The 23,147-nt window shown below is 28.7% G+C and overlaps 3 protein-coding genes and 1 pseudogene across 3 annotated transcripts; all 4 read left to right on the top strand.

Annotated features, from left to right (window-relative positions):
• The first annotated feature begins 641 nt into the window (after nucleotides 1-641).
• Nucleotides 642-1,933, top strand: LOC124943361 (annotated as a pseudogene).
• Nucleotides 1,934-3,278: 1,345 nt separating this feature from the next.
• Nucleotides 3,279-5,161, top strand: LOC124941819. The gene is made up of 2 exons (XM_047482173.1): nucleotides 3,279-3,743; nucleotides 4,263-5,161. The coding sequence occupies exons 1-2, from the start codon at nucleotides 3,458-3,460 to the stop codon at nucleotides 4,814-4,816; spliced, it is 840 nt and encodes a 279-aa protein (XP_047338129.1). The 5' UTR covers nucleotides 3,279-3,457; the 3' UTR covers nucleotides 4,817-5,161.
• A 2,135-nt stretch (nucleotides 5,162-7,296) lies between these two features.
• On the top strand, nucleotides 7,297-11,187 carry LOC124941820 (B-cell receptor-associated protein 31-like). The gene is made up of 3 exons (XM_047482174.1): nucleotides 7,297-7,438; nucleotides 7,530-7,821; nucleotides 10,574-11,187. The coding sequence occupies exons 2-3, from the start codon at nucleotides 7,545-7,547 to the stop codon at nucleotides 10,954-10,956; spliced, it is 660 nt and encodes a 219-aa protein (XP_047338130.1). The 5' UTR covers nucleotides 7,297-7,438; nucleotides 7,530-7,544; the 3' UTR covers nucleotides 10,957-11,187.
• Nucleotides 11,188-14,788: 3,601 nt separating this feature from the next.
• LOC124943360 (S-type anion channel SLAH4-like) lies at nucleotides 14,789-21,927 on the top strand. The gene is made up of 5 exons (XM_047483874.1): nucleotides 14,789-15,667; nucleotides 16,459-16,791; nucleotides 21,451-21,525; nucleotides 21,600-21,734; nucleotides 21,820-21,927. The coding sequence occupies exons 1-5, from the start codon at nucleotides 14,789-14,791 to the stop codon at nucleotides 21,925-21,927; spliced, it is 1,530 nt and encodes a 509-aa protein (XP_047339830.1).
• The last annotated feature ends 1,220 nt before the right edge of the window (nucleotides 21,928-23,147 follow it).

The raw sequence follows: 23,147 nt of genomic DNA, 5'->3' as shown, positions 1-23,147 counted from the left end.
TATAAATATTATTCAACCAAACAATCATTCTAATTTATTAGTCATATAAGAGCATGTCCAGCGCATGACCTGTGCCTGCATTCGTGGAAAAGGGCAGATCATTGGTTTTTTCATTTTTTGCATTGTAGATAAAAGCAAAAAGAGATCAGTGCCCTTTATGGCTGTCATTCCCTCCTCTGACTTTTTCATAATTATATAATATAATATATTATATAATATAAGAATATTAGTTATATATTTAATTATAATATTTTTTACTATATTTGTAAATAACATTATAATAACTATTCTAAAGTTTTACTATTAAATAAGAATATTAATTATATATTAAATTATAATAATATTAATTATATATTTAATTATAAAAATATTATAATATATTTTAAATTATAAAAATATTTTATATTTTATTATAATATAGAAATATTAATTATATATTCTCAAATTTATTCTATTAATTTATATAGTAAATTAATATATTTTTCAATTAATTATATTAACATTTTTATACTGTAACGGTAATATAATTTAGTACTATAAACATTGAATAAAATTTGTTCATTCTACATTTTTTATTTTAAGCTCTATATAACATCATATTTGTAGCGATCTTATTTGTAAGTTTTTCAAAACCATAAAATATGGATAACAATTCTAATGTATCAAAGGAGTTTGTTAGAGAGTTTTTCTTCGATGATTCTCTCGAAGAACGTCGACTTAATCTCTTTAATCAACTTTACGGAGAAGGCACTTCATCAACGCCTTGGAGGACAATATACAGAAACCGTGAAGCAGGCCATGAACGTCTAATGAGAGGTTATTTTGTTGAAAATTCAGTGTATACTCTAGAGACATTCCGAAGGAGGTTTCGAATGGGAAGGCATATTTTTCTTCGTATTGTGGAAGCTCTTTCAAATTTTGATCCATATTTCCAACAAAGGGCAGATGCATTGGGAAAGAAAGGCTTGTCGCCTCTACAAAAATGCACTGCAGCCATGCGTATGTTGGCTTATGGAGTATCTGTCGATGTTGTTGATGACTATGTGCGAATTGGTGAGTCCACCGCGATTGAATGTTTGAAAAAGTTTGTCACTGATGTGGTTTTGGTATTCGAAAGTGAATACTTGCGAAACCAAACTTGAATGATGTACAACGTCTATTATAGATGGGGGATGCTCGCGGTTTTCCCGGTATGTTAGGTAGTATTGATTGTATGCATTGGCAGTGGAAAAATTGTCCAAAAGCATGGAAACGGATGTTTATGTGTGGTCACAAAGGGATACCAACACTCCTACTTGAAGTAGTTGCATCGTCCGATCTATGAATATGGCATGCATTTTTCGGAGTTGCCGGTTCTAACAATGACATAAATGTATTAGATCGGTCACCTTTATTCGATGAAGTACTAGAAGGTCGTGCTCCAGAAATAAACTACACGGTGAATGGTAACAACTACAACTTGGGGTACTATTTAGCTGATGGAATATATCCTGAATGGCCAACATTCGTCAAAACAATTACACGTCCACAAGGTGAAAAAAGAAAATTATTTTCTAAATATCAAGAGGGTCAAAGAAAAGACGTTGAACGAGCATTTGGTGTGTTGCAATCTCGTTTTGAAATTGTACGTGGTCCTGCACGATTCTGGGATAAAGGAGATCTAGCAAAAATAATGAGAGCATGCATTATACTTCACAACATGATTGTCGAGGACGAGAGAGACACATATGCTACTCCATTTGGTCCGCTACCATCTTACGATGACACGACAAACGAATTAACACAACCAGATTTGGGCGAGGAACCTTTTGCTCCGTATGAGAATTATATCGAAAAAAATATTCAAATTCGTGACAAACAAAAATATCGTCAATTACAAATCGATTTGGTGGAGCATATTTCACAATTCCATAATGTTCGTCAAAATGTTTAAAATTTTATGTGTTTTATTGTAGTTAATTATTTTTGTAATATTTTTAATATTATAATATATTTTAAATTATAAAAATATTTTATATTTTCTATTAATTATATTAATATGTTTTAAGGGTGAAATTTTCAAATTTTCCTATAATATATATAATACAGGAATATTACTTATATATTTAATTAATAAATATATATTTTAAATAAATTAATATATTTTTTATTAATTATATTAACACGTGAATTTAAAATCTCAAATTTTCTTATAATATAGAAATATTAGTTATAATATTCTTATATTATAAATTAGTTATTTATTTAAAATAGTATAAATAAAATTTATTATTTAGATAAGAGGGCGGGCGGAAGCATTGTACTGTTTTGGCCAAGTATAATGTGTGTTCGCTTTCTGCTTGCTGAAGTGGAATATTGATTTCACAAAATAAGAGGGCAAAGGTCTTGTGCGCTGCTGATTATATTTTATCTACATGATTATACCCCATACCAAACATAGCCTAGAGTATAGAGTATAGGTAACATAAATAACATAACATAAATAACATATTTATGGTAAATTTGTAATGATGGTAATTATTTGGAATTTGAAAAGTCATTTTCAATTTAAAAAGTAAATAAATAAATATATATATATATATATTAATATTTAGGGTATTTGATTTGAATTTCGTATATTTTATCGGTAGGGGTGGGTCGATACGGTATATTTTAATGTTTTATCCATACTTATCGAAAAATTTGGTATGCAAAAAATGCATATCTTTATCTTATCTTGATTTCGATATCTTAATTTCAGTATACATACATTACCTTACCTTGATTTTGGTACAGTATTGATATTACACATTTGATACCTAAAAACAAATTAACTTAAAAAAATTAATATTAGATAGAGATCGTATTGAATAATATTTTAGTATAATTATATTTTAATATTATTTTATAATTAAATTAATATCCAATCTATTTAATTATTTCCTTATGAGTATTATATATATATATATATATATATATATATATTTTGATTTATAAATACTAATTTGGTATATCTCGATATACCAAAATTTTAAAAATCCCATATATTTATCCTATTAATAATTTTGGTATCAGTATTATACCTTACCTTTTTTTTGATATACCTTAAAAATTAATATTTTCGATATATTACAGTAGTACCGCATTTTCAATATATCTTTAATATCCTTATTTTTTTTATATAAAATATCTGAATTGAATAATCTATATCAAATAGTATCGGATATACAGTATTCATTGTTAGGATATACAGTATTCATTGTTATCTTTATGAGAAAAGGAATATAAGAATTTTCATAAAGGGGTCCAATTTTCACTCTAAATATATTTACTTGTTCGTGATCCCTAAATTGATACAATAAAAGTTGATTCAAATTATCCCAAATTGAATCTCCATTTCCAACTTACAAGAAATCTCCACTTCAATCGTCTATTGAGGGAAATCACGGTCCTCACTTTGTAAAAGGAACATTCTGAGATGATACAGCTTCTGTATGCCCTACTCCTTGCGGGAATGTCAATACTTCTTCTTCTCTTATCCTCTGCAACAAGAAAGCCTGTGGCAATAGCAATCGACCGTGCCAAGAGAAGACACAACTTTCGCGTAGTATCAATCACAGTCTTGTCAAATCTGTTAGTTTTATTGGTTTATAACATTTACAGCATCATCGTCAAGTCTCAATACCGCTTCAGTGATTCCAATCCGATCGATCCGACGGACCAGCTGATAATCACGGAAAAATTGCTCGCCGCGTCTCTTCTAGGTGAATTTCTTACCGTCGTTTGGAAATTCATTGATTGAATCATAGACTGCTTTATGAAATTAGGGCTATTTTGTATGAAATTATGCTTGCTAAATTTGATAATCAGAAAACCTTCTATGAACACCAAAGTATTCATTATTTAGTTTCCTGATTCACACTCCATTTTGATTGTGGTAGAACTTGGATGGTTGAAACTGGAACTTTTGATCATCAAAACAGAGTATCAGTTACTGTTTTTGTTATTTGAGATGAGAGTAGCTGGTTTAGTCTTCTACAAAGGTTTAACCATTATGCTATGTTTGATTGCAGTGGAATTGGAATTAGAATGGATCCAATGCCAAATCATTAGTTTGTTTGATCATCTAAAATAAGGAATAAGGAATTATAATTGAATGTGTCTGATTTCTTCAAACTTAATAAATTGTAGTTGAATTTTAAGATGGATCACAAGCTGCATTTTTTTTGTTTGATCAATAGCTGTTTAGATGCCTCATCTAATTACTTTTCAAATAATTGCAGGGTTCTTGCTATTTCTGTATGTTGTGATTTGCAATCTACATGTGATTATAATTGACTGGTGTTCGGTCGAAGAGATCACACAGGCCGAACAGAAACAACTCGCCGAGAGAAACTTTTTTGATAGAGAGCGTCTAAAGGTCACAAAGGACAAGATAACTGCTTTGAAATCACAGATGAGGATACTCGAATATATACTGGAATCTAGAAACGAGATGATAAAGTCTGCAGAAGCCGAAGTATCAACACTAAGAAAACAATATGAAGATGTGAATATGAAGTATGATGAACTAATTGAATACAATGAAACTATTCGGAACCAGTTGCAGTGTATGCTGGAGCACAAACAAGAAGAAGTAGAAGAAGAAGAAAGTGTATGGACAAGGGCAAACTTGAAGACAAACATAACTTGTGGTGGATTCATTCAATTCCCATGGAATAACCAGAAATCCAACAAAAGTAAAATGGAAGTTGGTCCCGAGATTGAACTGCAAACTACCAATAGATCATCCTCAGCCAGACATCGTCAGCCCATTTACATCGTCGATATCCATTAGATGGTTGAAACAGGTATTTTAGTTTGTAGAGTTTACTTTTTGGTACATGTTAACTACCAAAGTCTTTTGTAGAGAGAAAAATAGTATGAAGCTTGTTTGACTTTTCTTAATATACAAATGGATATAGACATCTAAGGGTATGATCATAACTCATAAGTAGTAGCTCTACTAGTTCCTTCAGTTTTGTTTTCTTCACTCTGTTGGCTGCGAATTGCGATATTATATGCCTTAGTGAATCTGAAGTATCATATATGTTCTGTGAAATGGGTTACTCTTGTGTCGATCTTATGGGATGTTACAAATTCAGTAATATCGATTTTTCTATTGAAGAGTTCTTGGCCAATGTTCTTTCCTAGTGTGGATGACAATTTTGTTTAGACTATCTCGCGGGTTATGCAAAGTTCGTTTTCGCAAACCCGCAAATCCAAAGTCATTCATTCAAACAAAAACTATTGCATCCACATGACCAACAAAGGGGTTTGGTGGTTGGAATTTGCTTACCTACTAATTGAGTTGAATTTTGACTTACAGAAATATGATATTTGTATTTTGAGTTGAATGATAGATATATCATTTTCTGAATTTCCATCTCTATAATAATGAAATACAGATAAAATTTATGGCCTTACTAAAAAATTGATTATGTTTTTATATATATTGTTTTTTTTTAATTTGGACAATAATTGAAATGTATTATAATTGAGATGAACAATAAATGAATTTATTAATTTTATTCAAAAAAGTGTAAAACACTTAATTTGATATAAATATTGTATTATCAGAATATATATTCCATTCAATAGATTTAATGTTTTGATATAAAGGTACCTGCTCAAAATATATTAATTGATATTATAATAATATTTTATTTATAAATCTATCAAAACAGAATATTGTAATTTATGAATTTTATTTTTAATTAATATTTATAACATTTAACTATTTGAATATTAACTTTTTATTATTATAATTTTTTAAAATATTAAAAGAAATAAGTAGTTTTATTATTATTTGTTATTAAATATTATATTTCATAAACAATTAATTGTGAAGGGGTGTATTTATATATTTAATTTTCAAGTTTTTGTTTAATAAAAAAATGTTTGAAATTGTTATACATTAGTCTTTTTATAATTTTCTTAATTAATTATTTTAAATTTAATTTTAATAATTTCCAATATCAATTATTGGATACATGTTAAATATAATGTATGATAAAATTTTGATAGAGTTGATTGTTTAAAAAACTTGATCAATACATTGTTATAATCCTTATACAAAAGAAATTATAATAAAATTATATATATCCCTTACTGCTTGACTTGTATTGAGATTGTGATTATGTAGCCTAATGAATTGATATGATATTGAATTATTTAAAATATTTTTAAAAAATATTTTTAATATTTCAAAAACTATTAAATGTAAATCAAATCTATCATTTCACGTGATATTAAACTTTTTTGAAATTTATATTTTAAAATTTTTAAAATCTCAATTACAGTAACATTAACAATAGTCAAAGAAGAAATGGAGTTGATTTTTTTATATTTGTTATAAAACTATAATTATAATTTTTATTTGCTCAAATTATTGAATTTATTTATTTATAATTGACAAATAAATATTATAACAAAACTTAGTTGGGTATAATTTTAATAATAAATAATTCTAAATGGTAAGATTTGAAATAATAAATTCGAAATTCATCGACTTTTATAAGGAACTCAATAAATAGTTGAGGTCCTCCATTACGGGAACCTTTTTGTTCTCTCACAAAGGGAGGGATAAAATAGTAATAATTTTTTATTTTTAAACTTTAACTTTTTACCCTGCGTGAGAGGGGAAATTTGACGAAATGACTCTCATAATATGGATAAATGAGCTGGTGATCACTTCATATTTTTTAATGAAATTGTCTCTGTCGCGAGACGCAACCGGCAATCGCGAGACGCAACTGGCATTCGCGAGATGCATTCGCAAGACGCAACCAACAATCGCTGGACGCAACTGGCATTCGCGAGACGCAACCGGCAATCGCGATACGTAATCCAATAGCGAGACGCAACCGACAATTTGATTGTGGATTTTTCACATGGCATCCGGTTGCATCTCGCAACCGGCGGTTGCATTTCGCGATAGGGACAATTTCGTCAAAAAAAATATGTAGTGACGTCACCATCTCATTTACTCCTTTTAGGGTCATTTCGTCAAATTTCACATGAGAGAGAGGGTGTTCGGTAAAAGATTATCTCAACCATAATAATAAAAACCCTAATTGACAATTCAACTTTTTATTTTTTTTTTTAATATTAAATTGAAATAGTAATTTCATTGTATTATTTTATTAAAATGTAATAAAATATCAATAATAAATGTTTATAAATCAAATCTTTTGAAATAAAAATAAATAAAATAAAAAACAAAACATTTAAGTTGATTGAAATATTTAAGTAGGTATTATTATTATAAAGAAGAAAGGAAGGTAAGAAGTTGGAAGTTCCAAAATTGAATTCAACGTGTCCCAGACTCCCAGTTCCTTCTTCCTTCTTCCTTCCATCCAGATTCAGCTAATCTCCATTCATCAATTGGGACAGCAAGCACCAGACTCTTCAATACGGAGTAAGTCATCATCTTCCATTTCCATTTTCCATTTTCCATTCCCATTTCCTCACAATTTGCTTCCGATCTCGTTCTCTCTCTCTCTCTCTAGGGTTTATTCATCAACATGATTCAACTCTACTACACGGCGATCTTCGCCGAGATGGCTGTCATTCTTCTCCTTCTCTTCAAGACGCCTCTCAGGAAACTCGTGATCATGTCCATTGACCGTCTCAAACGAGGCACAGGACCCCTCGTCGTCAAAACCGTAGCTGGGGTTGTCCTCCTTATGATGGCCATCACTGTTTACACCATCACCGATATTAATAGCCGTCAACTTGAAATCTTGAATCCGACCGATCAGATTATCCTTGGCAGAGCCATGCTTGAAGCTTCTCTAATGGGTAAACAAACCCTTTCTCCGTTTTATTGTTATTGTACTTCTTTATGAGATCTTTATGATTTTGCTGATAGATTCTTCTGCCTTTCAATGGTTTTGACTTTTTTGTTATTTCAATAGCCTTCAATTTTGTTACTAGCATAAGAAATAAGATACTTTGTCTGCTTAATCTTTTGAAGAAAATAAATCTGTGAACAAATAGATCTTAACAGATCTACCTACAGATGAGAAACAATGACTGCATCTCTTCTTTGGTTCTTAGCTGTGGAACATGAAACAGATCTTCCATTTGATTTTGACATGTTAGTACGTAACTGTGTTATGCTTACCCTTCTTCAACCTTATGATGTTTAGTAGGTTTGTGATCACTACTCATTTGATTTTGACATGTTAATACGTAACTGACTGTTATGAACTTTACTAGACCATCATTCCAAAGCTTAATGTCACTGAACCATAGACTGTTATGCTAAGCAATATGAAAACCCCATTGCATGTTCTCTTTTTTCAGCAGTATTAGTGATTTGTCATGGATCAAACAGGAACTAGGGCATTCTTTTTTTTATAGTATAATAGAGAGAAAATAAAGATCTTTGGTAGATTTGATCAAGTTTAACTACTAACAGCAATAGTGAGGCCTCATGATCTGCTGTGTAATGCAAACCAAGGAAACAAAAGAAATTATACCTAACATGCTGTGTAATGCAAGAAAAATCAATAAAAACCATTCCTAACTTAGGAAAGGCAACATCAAGTTATTCTCACAGCTTTCAAAACAACACTTAGGAATTTGGATTCTGTATGAGCAATGAGTTTTGAGTTAGTATCCATAGTTCATTCTTTGCACATAAACTAATTAGTATAATTATACCTATATTTTCTACAGCTTCTACTTTATAAACCACAACACGATACAATTGACTTTCATATATGTTCTTCCTTCTTTCTTGGCCTTCCACATTCTCCTTCATTTTTTTCAATCCAAATCTCAAAGCTAAATGCAGATCATATTAGGTGTCAGCTTAATCGTCTGAAGAAAAGAACTCTGAGGACAAATATATGTTAGGAATTACGTCGTGTATACTTTGTAACAGATCTATCTATAGTATTCCTGATGAGAAACAAAATGTTACTTCACAATCCCTTCTTTGGTTCTTAGCTGTGTAACATGAATAGACAGATCTGCCTTTTGACATGTTAGTACTTACCTGGGTTACTTAACCTTCTTCAAGCTTATGATGTTTAGTAGGTTTGTGATCACTACTCATATATTGTTCCTACTCATTTATTCCTTTATTTATGTCTCTGTTTCCCCTCAATATGGCTGTTGTGAACTTTACTAGACCATATTTCCAAAGCATAATGTCTGGGAGCGTGTGACTAAGAAAAATGAAAACACCATATACATGTTTACTTTATTCAGCAGATTTAGGGGTCTGTCCTGGATTAAACAGGAACTACTGCATTTCTTCTTACTTAAAGATCTCTCGTAGATTTAATCAAGATTAATTACTAACAGAATTAGTGAGGCCTCATGATCAAAGTTAGAATCAAAATTAGGCTATTCTCATGTTCCAAATTTGCCAATTTACTCTTCTTGCTTCTATTATGCTGTATCCAAATAAAGAAACATAAAATATTTCAGCCAAACTCCTATGAGGATATGAATAGGAAGAGAGAACAGGTATTTATTACGTTCATCACCTCGTTCAGGCTACCGTATACATTATCAATGTTCTTTTATGTTCTTTCTTTTTATTGGGAAAGATAAAGTTACTTACAGACCAAGGAAACAAAAAGGAATGATACCTATCATGCTGAGTATTGCAAGAAATATCAATAAAAACAACACCTAACTTGGCAACACCAAGTCATTCTCTTATAGTTTTACAAACAACACTTAGGAATTGGGATTATGTATGAGCGAGTTTCAGTTAGTAGTACCCATACTTCATTCTTTGCACATAAATTAATTAGTACAGCTTCTACTTTTATAAACCACAACATGATGCAATTGATTTTCATATATGTTAACTCTCCTTTATTCCTTTCAATCCAATTCTCGAAGAAAATTGCCTAGCATTTTAGGATTCTTGAGTACAAACTCTTACCTTTATCTTCCACAGTGGTTCATTCTTTGATTATGCTTATTCTAGGTCATCTCAGGATCATCATAAATTTCATAACTCAAACACAATGAAAATGAACACTCAAATAGAAGATGATCAATACTTTCCTCATCTGTTTCTAAATAATGGACGCAAAATATAGAAAGAAACAAAATCTGACTTTGTCCTTTGCCATCAGTCTATCAAGGAAGGCATCATGAAAACCAATCCAGAGATTAAAAAGATGTGTATGGACAACTGTAGAAGACCAGGCAACCTTCCCCTGTGTACCTCATTTTTTGTTTATATTTATGTATTGTACATAGGTCTTGATGAGCTGGACTTAGCCCATTAGTAGAGTTATAGACTTATAGTTAGTTACATATCGTTAGCTAATGGTTTAATTCTACTAATGGTATTACAGTTTAGTAGAATATTCTCTCTTTTCTATGGTATTATTTATCATGATGATAATAAATACAATGCAAGAACCTATCCTAATGAAGCTGCAATATTAATATAACTTTTGTTATGTAAAATAGACTTTCATGAAACAAACAAAACAAATATGGATGATGAATCACAAACCTGCCATTTATTATTTAAAATAGACTTTGATGATGACAGTTTAATAATATTCTCGTGCAGGATTCATGCTATTTCTGTTGCTGATGGTGGACAGACTCCACCACTACATTAGAGAACTTCGGTTGCTAAGAAAGGCAATGGAGGCCGTGAGGAAGCAAAACCATGCAGCAGAAGATGGAAAAGGTCCGAATTCGGAAGAGCATAAAGCCTTAGGGGAACAGCTATTAACCTTAAAAGCAAATATAAAACAGATGGAATCTAAAACACAAGAAAAAGAAAAGGAAGTGAAAGCTGCAGAAGCAGATAAGGCTGCTCTAAAGAGTCAATCGGAAGGCCTCTTAATGGAGTATGACAGGCTGCTGAAGGAGAACCAAAGCCTTCGCGATGATCTGCAATCACTTGACAAAACGGTTTCTCATTCTCAGGTTAAGAAGAACACGTAAGTCAAATCATTTAATGTCACTCTTCTTTTGTAATGATGGAGGAGGTTTGATTATTCAATGATTTTTACTTACCTATGCAAAGCAAATTCACTTGAAAAAAAAAACACTCTAAAGTGTAAAAACATATATCTACAGTTTTGGGTACTACTTCTAGCTGATCCGGACTTATCGATAGCCGATCATTATTAAGGATTTTGATTTATGATGATATTGTATTGATCAAGTTTAATTGGCTCTTCTTTTGCTGGTGGAATATTTCTATGCTATTTCTTCTTTAGTTTGTTGGGTTGGTTTTATTATGAGTATTTCTTAGGCCTATTTAGAAACTTGTATTTGTTTCTTCTGAAATTTTGTTGAAAGTTAATTGTTGTATCATTTGATCATAAAACTTTTTCTATTCATGATATGGGTTTATATATTATTGGTAATCAAATTGGGAAATGTCTTATTCCAACTGTTTAAGGTTGTTATTGAGACTAGATCAAGATGGTATAGCTTTGATGATGTTTGACTAGGATAAATCTAAGTCAAATGGTAGGAAGGGGTAAGTTTTTTTTATAGGGTATTGTTATAGGGGTGTTGATCTTATGGTGTAAGCAAAACCGACCGAACTGTTTGAACAGAACTTATCTTGAAACCATATCGAATAGCATAGACCGTTTATGAAATAGTCAAATCGAATTCAATGGTTCGATTTAGTGAATAGTTAAAATTGAAAAAATATACATAATTTTACCTAAACATCTTTTTAATAATTAAGTCTCAACCATTGAATTATTATTATTTGTTTTCTAAAACTAATATACATAGTTGATATAATTTTTTTTTAAACAAATTTATGTATAATTAAAATATATATTCATATTTTTTTGTTGTAAGAATGAATCATACCAAACCGAAATTGACGGTTTCAGATTTTTTTTTTTTTTTTTTGTTGAAACTGACTCTAACGGTTTGGTTATGCATTTTGATGATAAATCGATCGAATCATTTACACTCTTAGTCAATTCTAGTGCGGTCAATCAAGGCTCGGTTTTGGAGCATGAATGAAGTTCAAAATTTTATAATACACACTTTAGTTGTGATACATGTTTACTTTTATTTATTAGATTCCTAAGGAACTAGAACAAGAATAGAATTTGTGAGGAATAAATGTATAAGCGGTTTGGTTTGGTTTGGTTTGGTTTGGTTCGGTTGGATAAAATATGTAACAATAAAGAAAAACAACTTTGTATTAATACTCTTTAAGAGAAAGAACTCTTAATATATTTAAAACTTTTGCCTCTAAATTTTATTATTAAGAAAAAGAACTTGTATTATTATTATATATTCACTCGATGTGGTTAATAAGTTAGTCTTGAAATCCTAAATGATCTTTGTTGTCAAATAAAATTTATATTAAAATATTTTTATTTTGAAGGTATCCAAAGGCCACTAATAAAAAATCAATCAGTCACTTATAAATGATAAGAAATTCATTAAAAATAAATGAGAATGATCTCATACAAACCTAAATATTTGAGAATTAATTAAAAAATGAACAATGAGATAGAATCTCAATATGCGGCTTGACTCAATTGTGGGATAATTAGTCCCTACTCATCATATAAATAATAACAATAATATATGTATATTAATGGGGCTAAAACAAATATAGTGGTGTTACCTTTTCCATTAATCCCTTCAATTTTCTTCTCATTTTATGCAAGCTTTCTTCTTCATTTCATCCACTACCTATATATAAAAGCATTATAAAGAATCATTAACTTATTTATAAATATAAATACTAAATAGTTACTTTTAGTGCAAACATATGGTCCACACTTTTTAGGTCACCCTTTTACTATATTTGGTTTCATGTCTTCTTCATTTATCAAGGAAAGAAGTGGATGTATCATATTGAATCTCATGAAGATTATTTAGGTATTCTAGATTCAATATTTCTTTATCTATAAATTATAATATTATTACTTTATGATTATGATATTGATAGCACTATGTTTAAGTTTATTATATGCTTGGATACTTTTGTGTTTGGCCTAAACCTATAGTGTACCTAATTAGGTTTAATTTAAATATGAAATTTAACGTCGATTTTTGTATTGATGACCTATTCCATAATATTTTGGAATAATATTTTGATCTAAAGATCAAAATCATAACTGTGGAATCCGTATGGACGCCTATTCCAAAAGATACACAATGCAATCTCCCGATAACACCTATATGTTGTTTCGATTCTCGACAAGCATGGTGATGAGAAAATTTTGAAGAACCATGATCGAGCCATTTTTATTTTCAAATACCATTTTGTGTCTCTCAAGCTAAGTATTTAATCACCTTGCTCTTGTACAATCCACTTCATATTCTTTAAAACCAAAAATATCTAATATAACCAGTTCAACTTTTAGTTTGTTCAAAAGTAGATCCTATCCATTTGATAAACTAACAATAAAGTAAGATATATGCTGGCATCACATATAGAAATAAGAAATTCATAAAAACTTGATTTGCAAAATTAATAAATAAATAAAACAAATAAAATCTATTGGTGTAAAAATTGAGAGTATATATAGAAAGTCTTATCTCAAACCATACACTTTCAAGTTTCAACCACATAATTAAAAAAGGAAAGCATGCAAATGTAACATAAATTAACATTTTAATCTAGCTGTAAAGAGCATGCAAATGTAACATAAATTAACATTTTAATCTAGCTGTAAAGAACATGTGCCAACAAAAAGTTCAAATTGACCAGCCGTTACCAAATCCAAACACATCTCTCTTTCCAATGCTATTTAGGTTTTTCATTTTTTTTGTTGGATTGATTGTGTTTTAGATTAGGCACTTTTATTATTATAAACAGTGATGTCATATGCAGACATTATAAATCTATAGAACCACAACTCTATGCACATTATGTATGTATTGTTTGAGGCATGCCGTGTTTTGTATCGCTTTTCCTTGAAAGTGGAATGTTAATGAGATAATCGAAAGAAGAAGACCCAGAAATTTCTAAGTAAGAATATCGATAAATAGGAGAAGATCAGAGATACATCAAATTGACAAATTAAAAGGTAAAGAAGACAAATGTGTGTCGAGTGTCAACATTAACAATACTCATGGAACCGACTTAAACTAATTCTATGCAATTTGGAGAATTTTACAATTAAGAATTGAACAATCGTGAAATTGTCATGTGATATAGATATGATCATTGCGAGATGTCTTCCTTTCTTAGAGAATAATCCGAATTTTAACATATAATCAGGTTAAGGGTGTCAATTATAATTCATTCTATAGTGTTTTTCCAGTTTGACCAGTAAGATTGGGGATAGGGAGGGATGGTATGACTCGATTTCACTACGAATTCGGACACTAATAAATGCAAATAAATATATATATATATATATATATATATATATATATATTAATATGAATTCAATATATTACAATATATATTATTATAAAAAATATTATTATATCATAAAAAAAAATTGTAAAAAATATAATATAAACATACTCGCAGAAATTCACTCCACCTGAAATGAACACAACGAAAATAATAGTAAAAACAAATTCTCAAAATTATGTTCTTTGTATTTGTACTAGTTGTTTGGATTGTCCACATATAAATAATTTAATAAAAGTATTTATCAATTATCTATTGCATTTAATTTGTAATTTATTTTCTCAACAACATTTCACATATGCATGGTCTTCAAACTTCCCTATTTATACTTCCTCTACTCTTTAAAAATAAAATGAATCATAATCTCTCTTTCTCAATAAACTATATATATAGTTTCATTATCAACACATTCTCACCAAAATGTCAATATTACCTAACCAATTATCTATCATAATCAATGAACCCGAAACCATTTCATCGCCGTCATCATCGTCGTTATCATCCTCGAAAATCATCTCTAGAGCCTTGTATCTAGACAAATCCCGCCAAGCTTCCGCTATCTTGACCAAATTCCACGCCGGTTATTTCCGAATAAGCCTATCACTTTCGAGTCAAGCCCTCCTTTGGAAAACCCTAGCAAAACAATCAAGAACAACTCACGATTATGACTGGCTCATACACAAGCTCATCATAATCCTATGGTCTCTATCCCTCCTAATCCTAACCACACTCTCCATCCTCTACGTCCTAAAATGCGTGTTTAAATTCAAAGTGGTTAAACACGAGTTCATGCACCATGTGGGTGTAAATTACCTATTTGCCCCATGGATATCATGGCTACTACTACTCCAATCGTCTCCGTTGTTCGCACCGGAGACGTCAAATCTCTACACCGCGCTCTCGTGGGTATTCGTGATTCCCATTTTAGCCCTCGATGTGAAGATATACGGGCAATGGTTCACGAAAGGAAAAAGGTTATTATCGTCCGTGGCTAACCCTTCTAGCCAAATGACGGTTATTGGTAACTTGGTTGGGGCTTGGACTGCCGGGAAAATGGATTGGAAAGAAAGTGCTATGTTTATGTTCTCGGTTGGAATGGTGCATTACCTAGTTTTGTTTGTGACTTTGTATCAAAGATTGTCGGGAAGTAAAACATTTCCAGCTATGCTAAGACCAGTGTTTTTCTTGTTCTTTGCTGCCCCAAGCTTGGCTAGCCTTGCATGGAATTCCATTGTTGGGAAATTTGATAATTCTTCAAAAATGATGTTTTATCTATCGTTGTTCCTCTTCATCGGCCTGGTAAGAATTATAACATGTTTTTAATTATTAGATTAAGATTTTTATAAATTTCTAAAGAAGTGGACATCTAACAAGGCCCTAGCCCTAGCTATAGTAATGTCATGTGACATGTATAATCTTAATAACCCGGTCCTTGTTCCATGGATATAATTGCCTTTTTTACCAGTTTTAATGAAACCACTTTAGATACTGTCAGGATAGTGTTTTCATTTTGACTTTTAGGCTTAGTTTATTATTATTTTATTTTATTTTTACCTTTTATATAACAAAGAATAACTGATCTTTTTTCAAAACAATTATGGACTATGGCATTGTTTGAGTAAAGGGTTTTTTTTTTTTTGGTTTTGTATGGGTTTTATCCAATTAACTCTTGTTTGATAAAAAATAGAAAAAAAGATTGGTTTTTAAAATTTGATGACTAATTTGTCCTTTGACTTTAAAGGATGTGGTGTAAGTGAGAGAATGATGATTTAGAGAGAGGATAAAATTAGAGGATAGTTTTGATATTTAAATGATAAAATTATTTGATTTAATGGTTGATACGATATTTGAGTTTTGGGATAAAAATTGGGTTTTATCCCAAAAACCCTTTCATCAAACAATGCCTATGAGTATTCAATAGAAACACTTTCTCTAAAATCATTTTTACAAAATAATATTAGTTTTGACAATAAATTTGTTTTCTATACTAATATTACTAAGTTAATTTTCACACCAAATTACAAACTCTATGCATGTTAAATTCCATGGTTTATATAATTAAGTTAAATCTAATTGATGAATTTGATTAGGTTTCAAGGCCGGCTATATTCATGAAATCTATGAAGAAGTTCGACGTGACTTGGTGGGCTTATTCGTTTCCACTAACCGTACTGGCAATAGCTGCGAGTGAATACGCTCAAGAGGTAAAGAGTGCGCCCGCACATCTGTTGATGTCGATTCTATTTATTATCTCTCTTTCGGCATCGGTTCTTCTCTTGATATTCACTGTTTTGAAGACAAACACCATGTTTTTGCGGCCTTATATTCACGGTGATCTTGATTCTTCTTTTCCGGTTAAAATTGCCATTACTTCTCCTGGCAATAGCAATTCGGAGATATATCAAGCATCAACCCTAGAACAAGTAAAATAGTTTGTGGAATCCTACCTAATAATATAACCATTGTATGTGGAAATTAAGTGTAAATAAGTAATGTAATTGAGGACATGATGGTTGGATAACAACTTAACATGAACTCATTTGAAAACTTTGAATTGGAGTATTAATTTGAATGTTGTCTCTTATTTTTTTTACTTGAGGTCTTTCTAACTTTTATTTTGATGCACATTGATTAACTTGTGATCAATTATGATATGAGTTACAATGTAGTGTAGTTAATGTTTATATTTTATCATGGTAGATGTGACTTCTACGTTTGTTTTGTTGTGTATCAACTGAAAATTTTCACTTTTTTTTATAATTTATTCATCTACGATAAGAGGTGAAGTTCACATTGATAGAGGAACACTTAGATGTTAAAATATAAGACCTAATATATGACCGTATGTCAATTAGTTAATTGTTCATATCCAAAAACAAAAATAACATCAAATAAATTACAAATTAAGTGAAATCATTACACACAATGTGAAGCTTCGAAGTGTTAAGATCCTCTACTACTAATTATACATGTTTCTCTCACAGGAAATGGACAAATCAGTAAAAAAAATTAATAATAATTTAAAAAATATTCAAAACTGTGAGAAGGAATACGGGGACGGGTCTCATTCCAACTAAGATTTTTATTAATTATATATCATTCCCGTTTCGACTGGGGACTAGAATGCACGCCAAATATTCAAATTATTTTTTTAATTATATAAATAAACATTTTTTTTAATATTTATTTATTTCCTTGCCTCTAATTGTTAAATTTAGAAAAGAAAAGAAAAAGACAATGAGAAGAAAAAGACAAATGTAATATTTAAGATCTAAACAAATCATGATATTCATTTTATTAAGGATAATATAGTTATACAATTGTAATTTTATATATGGTTTGGGGACAAGAATAATTACATCCAGTCGCTATACCAATCAACGTATGTATTTCGTTTTCCCATCCACCCCGATTAGGGGTGTCAATTCAGGTGGATCGGGCGGGTTCGAGTCGAGTTGAAAGAGGTGCATTATAACAAAATTTTCATGAACCAACTTGAAAACAACAAACCCGAACCCAGACCAACCCGACTAACCTGACTAACTCGAAATAAGTTTTTTGCTTAATAATAATACTTTAATTTAAATACAAAATAATAAAATTGACATAAAAATAATAATAACCATCAGTAGCTATAGAAGTCCACAAATCAGATGTGAAACAAATCTTTCCAGGGCATGAATGCATTTCTTGAGCTAGCCTATTGCATTCATTTTTATGCATCTTGAGAATATCAGTCCTTGCAGTATTTCTAGTGAAATGATTGACTTGAGATTCCAAATAGGTAAATATTGATCTAACTGCCTCATATTCTACAAACTGAAATGGTAAATCATGCCTCACAATTGCTAAGATTAGCAACTTTCTAAATCTTTATTGACTAAACTTTTGAGACCTAATATTAAGACTTTTATCCCGAGCAATATCACGAGTTTTCTGTCTAGAACATTGATTAAGGATATGACGGCGAAGATTACCTGTTCCCATGCTATTATCAGCTTTGTATGTAATTCCACATGCTTTACATTTACATCGCAAATCTTCTCCCTCTGTTTTAGGAAGCATATCAAAATACTGCCACCACTTTGATTTTAATTGTCTCTTTCGTTTACCAATACAAGTTTTGGAGGTTTGATCTTGGGAATCAATGCACGTTTCTTTATTTGCATCTAAATTTGCCATAGGTGAACCCTCCACACTATCCTCCTCAAGATCAAGATTAATTTGTGAACTCATTTTATTGCTGGATACTAGCGGAGTCAAGAGATTAAAAAAGATAAAAATTAGAAAATGAATGTATATTGAAGAGAATTGAGAAAGATGGAAGAAAAGGAATAGTGAGAAAGACGGAAGGAATAAAAGGAATAGAAATTAAGGATATGGATTAGACCCGTTAGGGTTAGGGTTTTTTTGTAAGGTATGCAAGTTATTTTTTTTATTAATATATTAGGTGGGTCGGGTTGGGTGGGTGGGTTCGTGTTGATGAGTGACCTGATTTTTTAATTCAGGTCAACCCGGGTTGACCCGAACCCATCCCAACCCAATTTTCTTTTTCAGGTTATATTTTGGGTCTGACCCGAAATGATTCAAACCCGAAAACCCCCAACCCTAACCCAATATTCTTCGGGTCGACTCGTGTCGGGTTGGCAGGTCGAGTTCATTTTTGACACCCCTAACCCCGATCCTCGGTCAACGACTTTCAAGTTTTTACCGATCGAGGACGTCAAAGCGGGAAAATCCGTTGTAATTAATTTGTATGGCTTCCTTTGGGGCGGTTTGTAATTGTTATTCATCCCTCTAGTTTTTCCCATCATATTTTTTTTTTTTGCTAGTTAGGTAGTTTTTATTAGTCTCAAGACTATACGAGTGGCTAAGAGCATGTCCAGCCCACAAGACCTATGCCCATTTTGTTTTGTCAAATTAATCGTCCACCTCATCTGAAAGCGAACACATGTTATACTTGGTCAAAATACTCCAATGCTTCCACACACACTTTTCTGAATAATTAAAATGTTGTTTTTATTTTATAATATTTTAATATTTTAAGTATTATAAAATTACATTTTTAAAATTATTATAAAATTATATTTTTAAAAATAATAAATCATATGTTAATATAATATTCTTATATTATAAAAAAATTTGAGAATTTAAATTCTTAAAACCGTGTTAATATAATTAATAGAAAAATATATTAATTTATTTAAAATATATATTTATTAATTAAATATATATATAACTAATATTAAATAAATTAAAATATAAAATATTTTATAACTTAAAATATATTATAATATTAAAAACATTACAATAATAAATTTGAGAATTTAAACCCTTAAAACGTGCTAATATAATTAATAAAAAAATATATTTATTTATTTAAAATATATATTTATTAATTAAATATATATATAACTAATATTAAATAAATTAAAATATAAAATATTTTTATAATTTAAATATATTATAATATTATAAACATAACCTGAATAAATTTGAGAATATATAACTAATTTTTCTATATTATATAGGAAAATTTGAGAATATATAACTAATATTTTTATATTATAATAAAATATAAAATATTTTTATAATTTAAAATATATTATAATATTAAAAACATTTTTATAATTAAATATATAAAATTATAGGAAAATTTGAAAAGTTGAAGTCCTTAAAAATAAGAAAATATAGAGAAAATATATTAATTTATTTAAAATATATATTTATTAATTAAATATATAACTAATATCTCTATATTATATTATATAATAATTAAAAAGTTGGAGTTAGACATGTCTGACATAGAGGCATAGAGACGTTCCCTCTTTTTATTTTTACATACAATGCATAAAATTAAAAAAAGTAATGACCTGTCTTAATATATTGTCTAAATGGGGACTCTTGTAAAGGTCATTTTGATAACTTGCTCTACTTCACTTATTTGAGATTATTTTTCATTCTCAATTGTGGGGACACCTTCATATATATGAATTATATGTACCCTTTAGATTTAGGGCACTAAGTACAAAACTAACGCTAAGTGTACTTATCCTTCATCAACTAATGAACATTCAAATCTTAATAAGCATCTCCCCGTAATGTGAGTGGGGTTCCCCTTAATTTTTTTTTTCAAAAAAAAAAATCCATCTTAGTGTGATGATCAACTCTAGCTTTGAGAGCTTTATTTGTTGTCTTCTCATTATGACTTCTAATAATCTTTAACTAATTGATTATTCATAAAATAAATTTTCTCTGGTTATTAGTAGACAAAATGTTGTAAAAAGAAAACTTAATAAAATACATCATCAACAAAGAACGGTTAAACTATTAAAAATTTAAAATTTTACAATTTTATAGATGAAACCACTTAGTCTATTTTAGATAAAATTTTCGATCTTAAATTTATAATAATAAAATTTTATGATTTTACTAGTTTATAAATAATTTTGGTTTCACTATTTTATATTATTTTAAAAAATAGTAAATTTATATATATATATTAATAAATGTTATTATTTAATTTAATTAATTAATGTAATTAATTTTATAAATATATCATTTTTATTAGTAGTTTATTTATTATTATGTTTTTAATTATTTATATATATTTTTTTTTAAAATAAAAAATGTATAAAAATTATTATAATACTTATATTATATTATATATATATATAAATTAAGTCGTATTATGTTTAAATAAATTATTACAATTTAAAATAAACGAAATTATAATTTAATAAAAATTAACTGATTTCTTTTATTTTAATTGATAATCTATGACAAACAAGATTTATTGTGGTGGGCTAAAAGAAGATATTCATAATGGGCCTGATCCATTTGATAGTTCTCGTCCAATAAAACCAATATTAAGCGACGTCGTTTCAAAAACACCACTAAACATAAAACTATAAAACCCTAACCTAGTCTACATTCATTATACTAGACGACAAAATCTCCTTCTTCTCTCTCTCAACATCTCTACAGCCGTTTCTTCTCCAATGGTAGATTTCTTTACTCATTATTCATGATTATCACTTTATTACTAATCTTATCTCATCTTCTTCCATTCTTATTATCAGGCACCTAAGAAAGAGAAAGCTCCACCACCATCATCAAAACCAGCCAAATCTAGCGGTGGAAAACAGAAAAAGAAGGTTAAATTTCAATTCAAATATTAATTTATCTTCTAATTCTTCATATTCAATCTTTGGTTAATAAAAACTTGTAGAAGTGGAGCAAGGGAAAGCAAAAAGAGAAGGTGAATAATATGGTGTTATTTGATAAACCCACATTTGAAAAGCTTCTATCTGAAGCACCAAAGTTCAAACTTATTACACCTTCCATTCTTTCTGATCGTCTTAGGGTAAGTAATTCGATTTTTTTTTGATGATGAATTGTTTATGATTTTCATTGTGATTTGTTTTGTTGGGTTATTGATATATATATAGATTAATGGATCTCTTGCGAGAATGGCGATTAAAGAATTGTTGGGTAGAGGTTTGATTAAGGTGGTATCTACTCATTCGAGTCAGCAGATTTATACTAAAGTAGTTTAAGTTTGATCCACCTGCTGCATTGCGTATCTAGAATTAATAGAGTTAGTTTTTTATTTTTATGGTAGTTTTTGTTTTATTTGAATTTATTCTTTTTTTTTATGATTATTTATTTCGAATTTTGATTCATTAAATTCTATTTTTGTTTTGACTGTTTATTTTTTATGATTATGTTTTATTTTTTATAATATAATAGTAATAGTTTTATGTTTTTATTTATAATTACTTGTTTTTACCTATTTAAGTGAAAAATAGGTTAAAAATATTAAGTTTATTTTAAAAGAGAAAAAAAATTAAAACACTTTCATTTTTAAAATTTATTAATAGATCACTTTGTTTTTTTTAATTTAATAAATTTTACTATTATATATAAATTTATATTAAATTTTTTAATTTTTTTCTTTACAAACAATCATTATTTTTTTATTATAATTTATTTTAGTTTTAAACATTATAAAATTTGAATATTATCGTTACTAAATTAATTATAAAAGAGAGTAAATATAAATATAAATATAAATATAAATATAAATATAAATATAAATATAAATATAAATATAAATATATTTTAAATATTTTCTTATATTTTCTATTTATATATTTATTTATATATATATATATATATATATATATATATATATATTAAAGAGGATGATATTGCACAATTTGATTAGCTAAAAAAATAATAAAATTTTTCTATTTTTTCTCTTCTCACCTTTTATCTCTTTTTCAATTAGTAACACATCATTCTCTTCATCATTTCCTTCCTTAAATTCTCTCTCCTATCACTCCTCTAAATTAAAATAAATATTAATATTTATTTTAATTATTTTTAATTTAATATATTAATCATATAATTCAATATATATAATTTATTAACTAATATAATTAATATTATAATATAATAGTTTTGATACATTTTTTTTGACAAATTCAAATATTAAATATTTTAAATATAGATGTTTGTATGTATTTATTAATTCAATTTTTTATTTCTAAATATTTATATTAAAATCTCACTTTTCAGTTTTAATTAAACTACTATAATCGTAAAAGTATTTTATATGAATATTATTATATATATATATAATTAAATATTTTTATATATTAAAAAATTTAAAAATATATATAATACAATAACTTTTTTCCTTATTAAAATATTTATATAGAAAGTAAAAAGTCTTTTTTTTTTCTTTGGTCCTCTTATAGATTAACATAAGAGA

The sequence above is a fragment of the Impatiens glandulifera genome, chromosome 6 (assembly GCF_907164915.1).
Source record: "Impatiens glandulifera chromosome 6, dImpGla2.1, whole genome shotgun sequence".
Lineage (NCBI taxonomy): Eukaryota > Viridiplantae > Streptophyta > Magnoliopsida > Ericales > Balsaminaceae > Impatiens > Impatiens glandulifera.
This window is presented reverse-complemented; position numbering and strand designations above follow the sequence as displayed.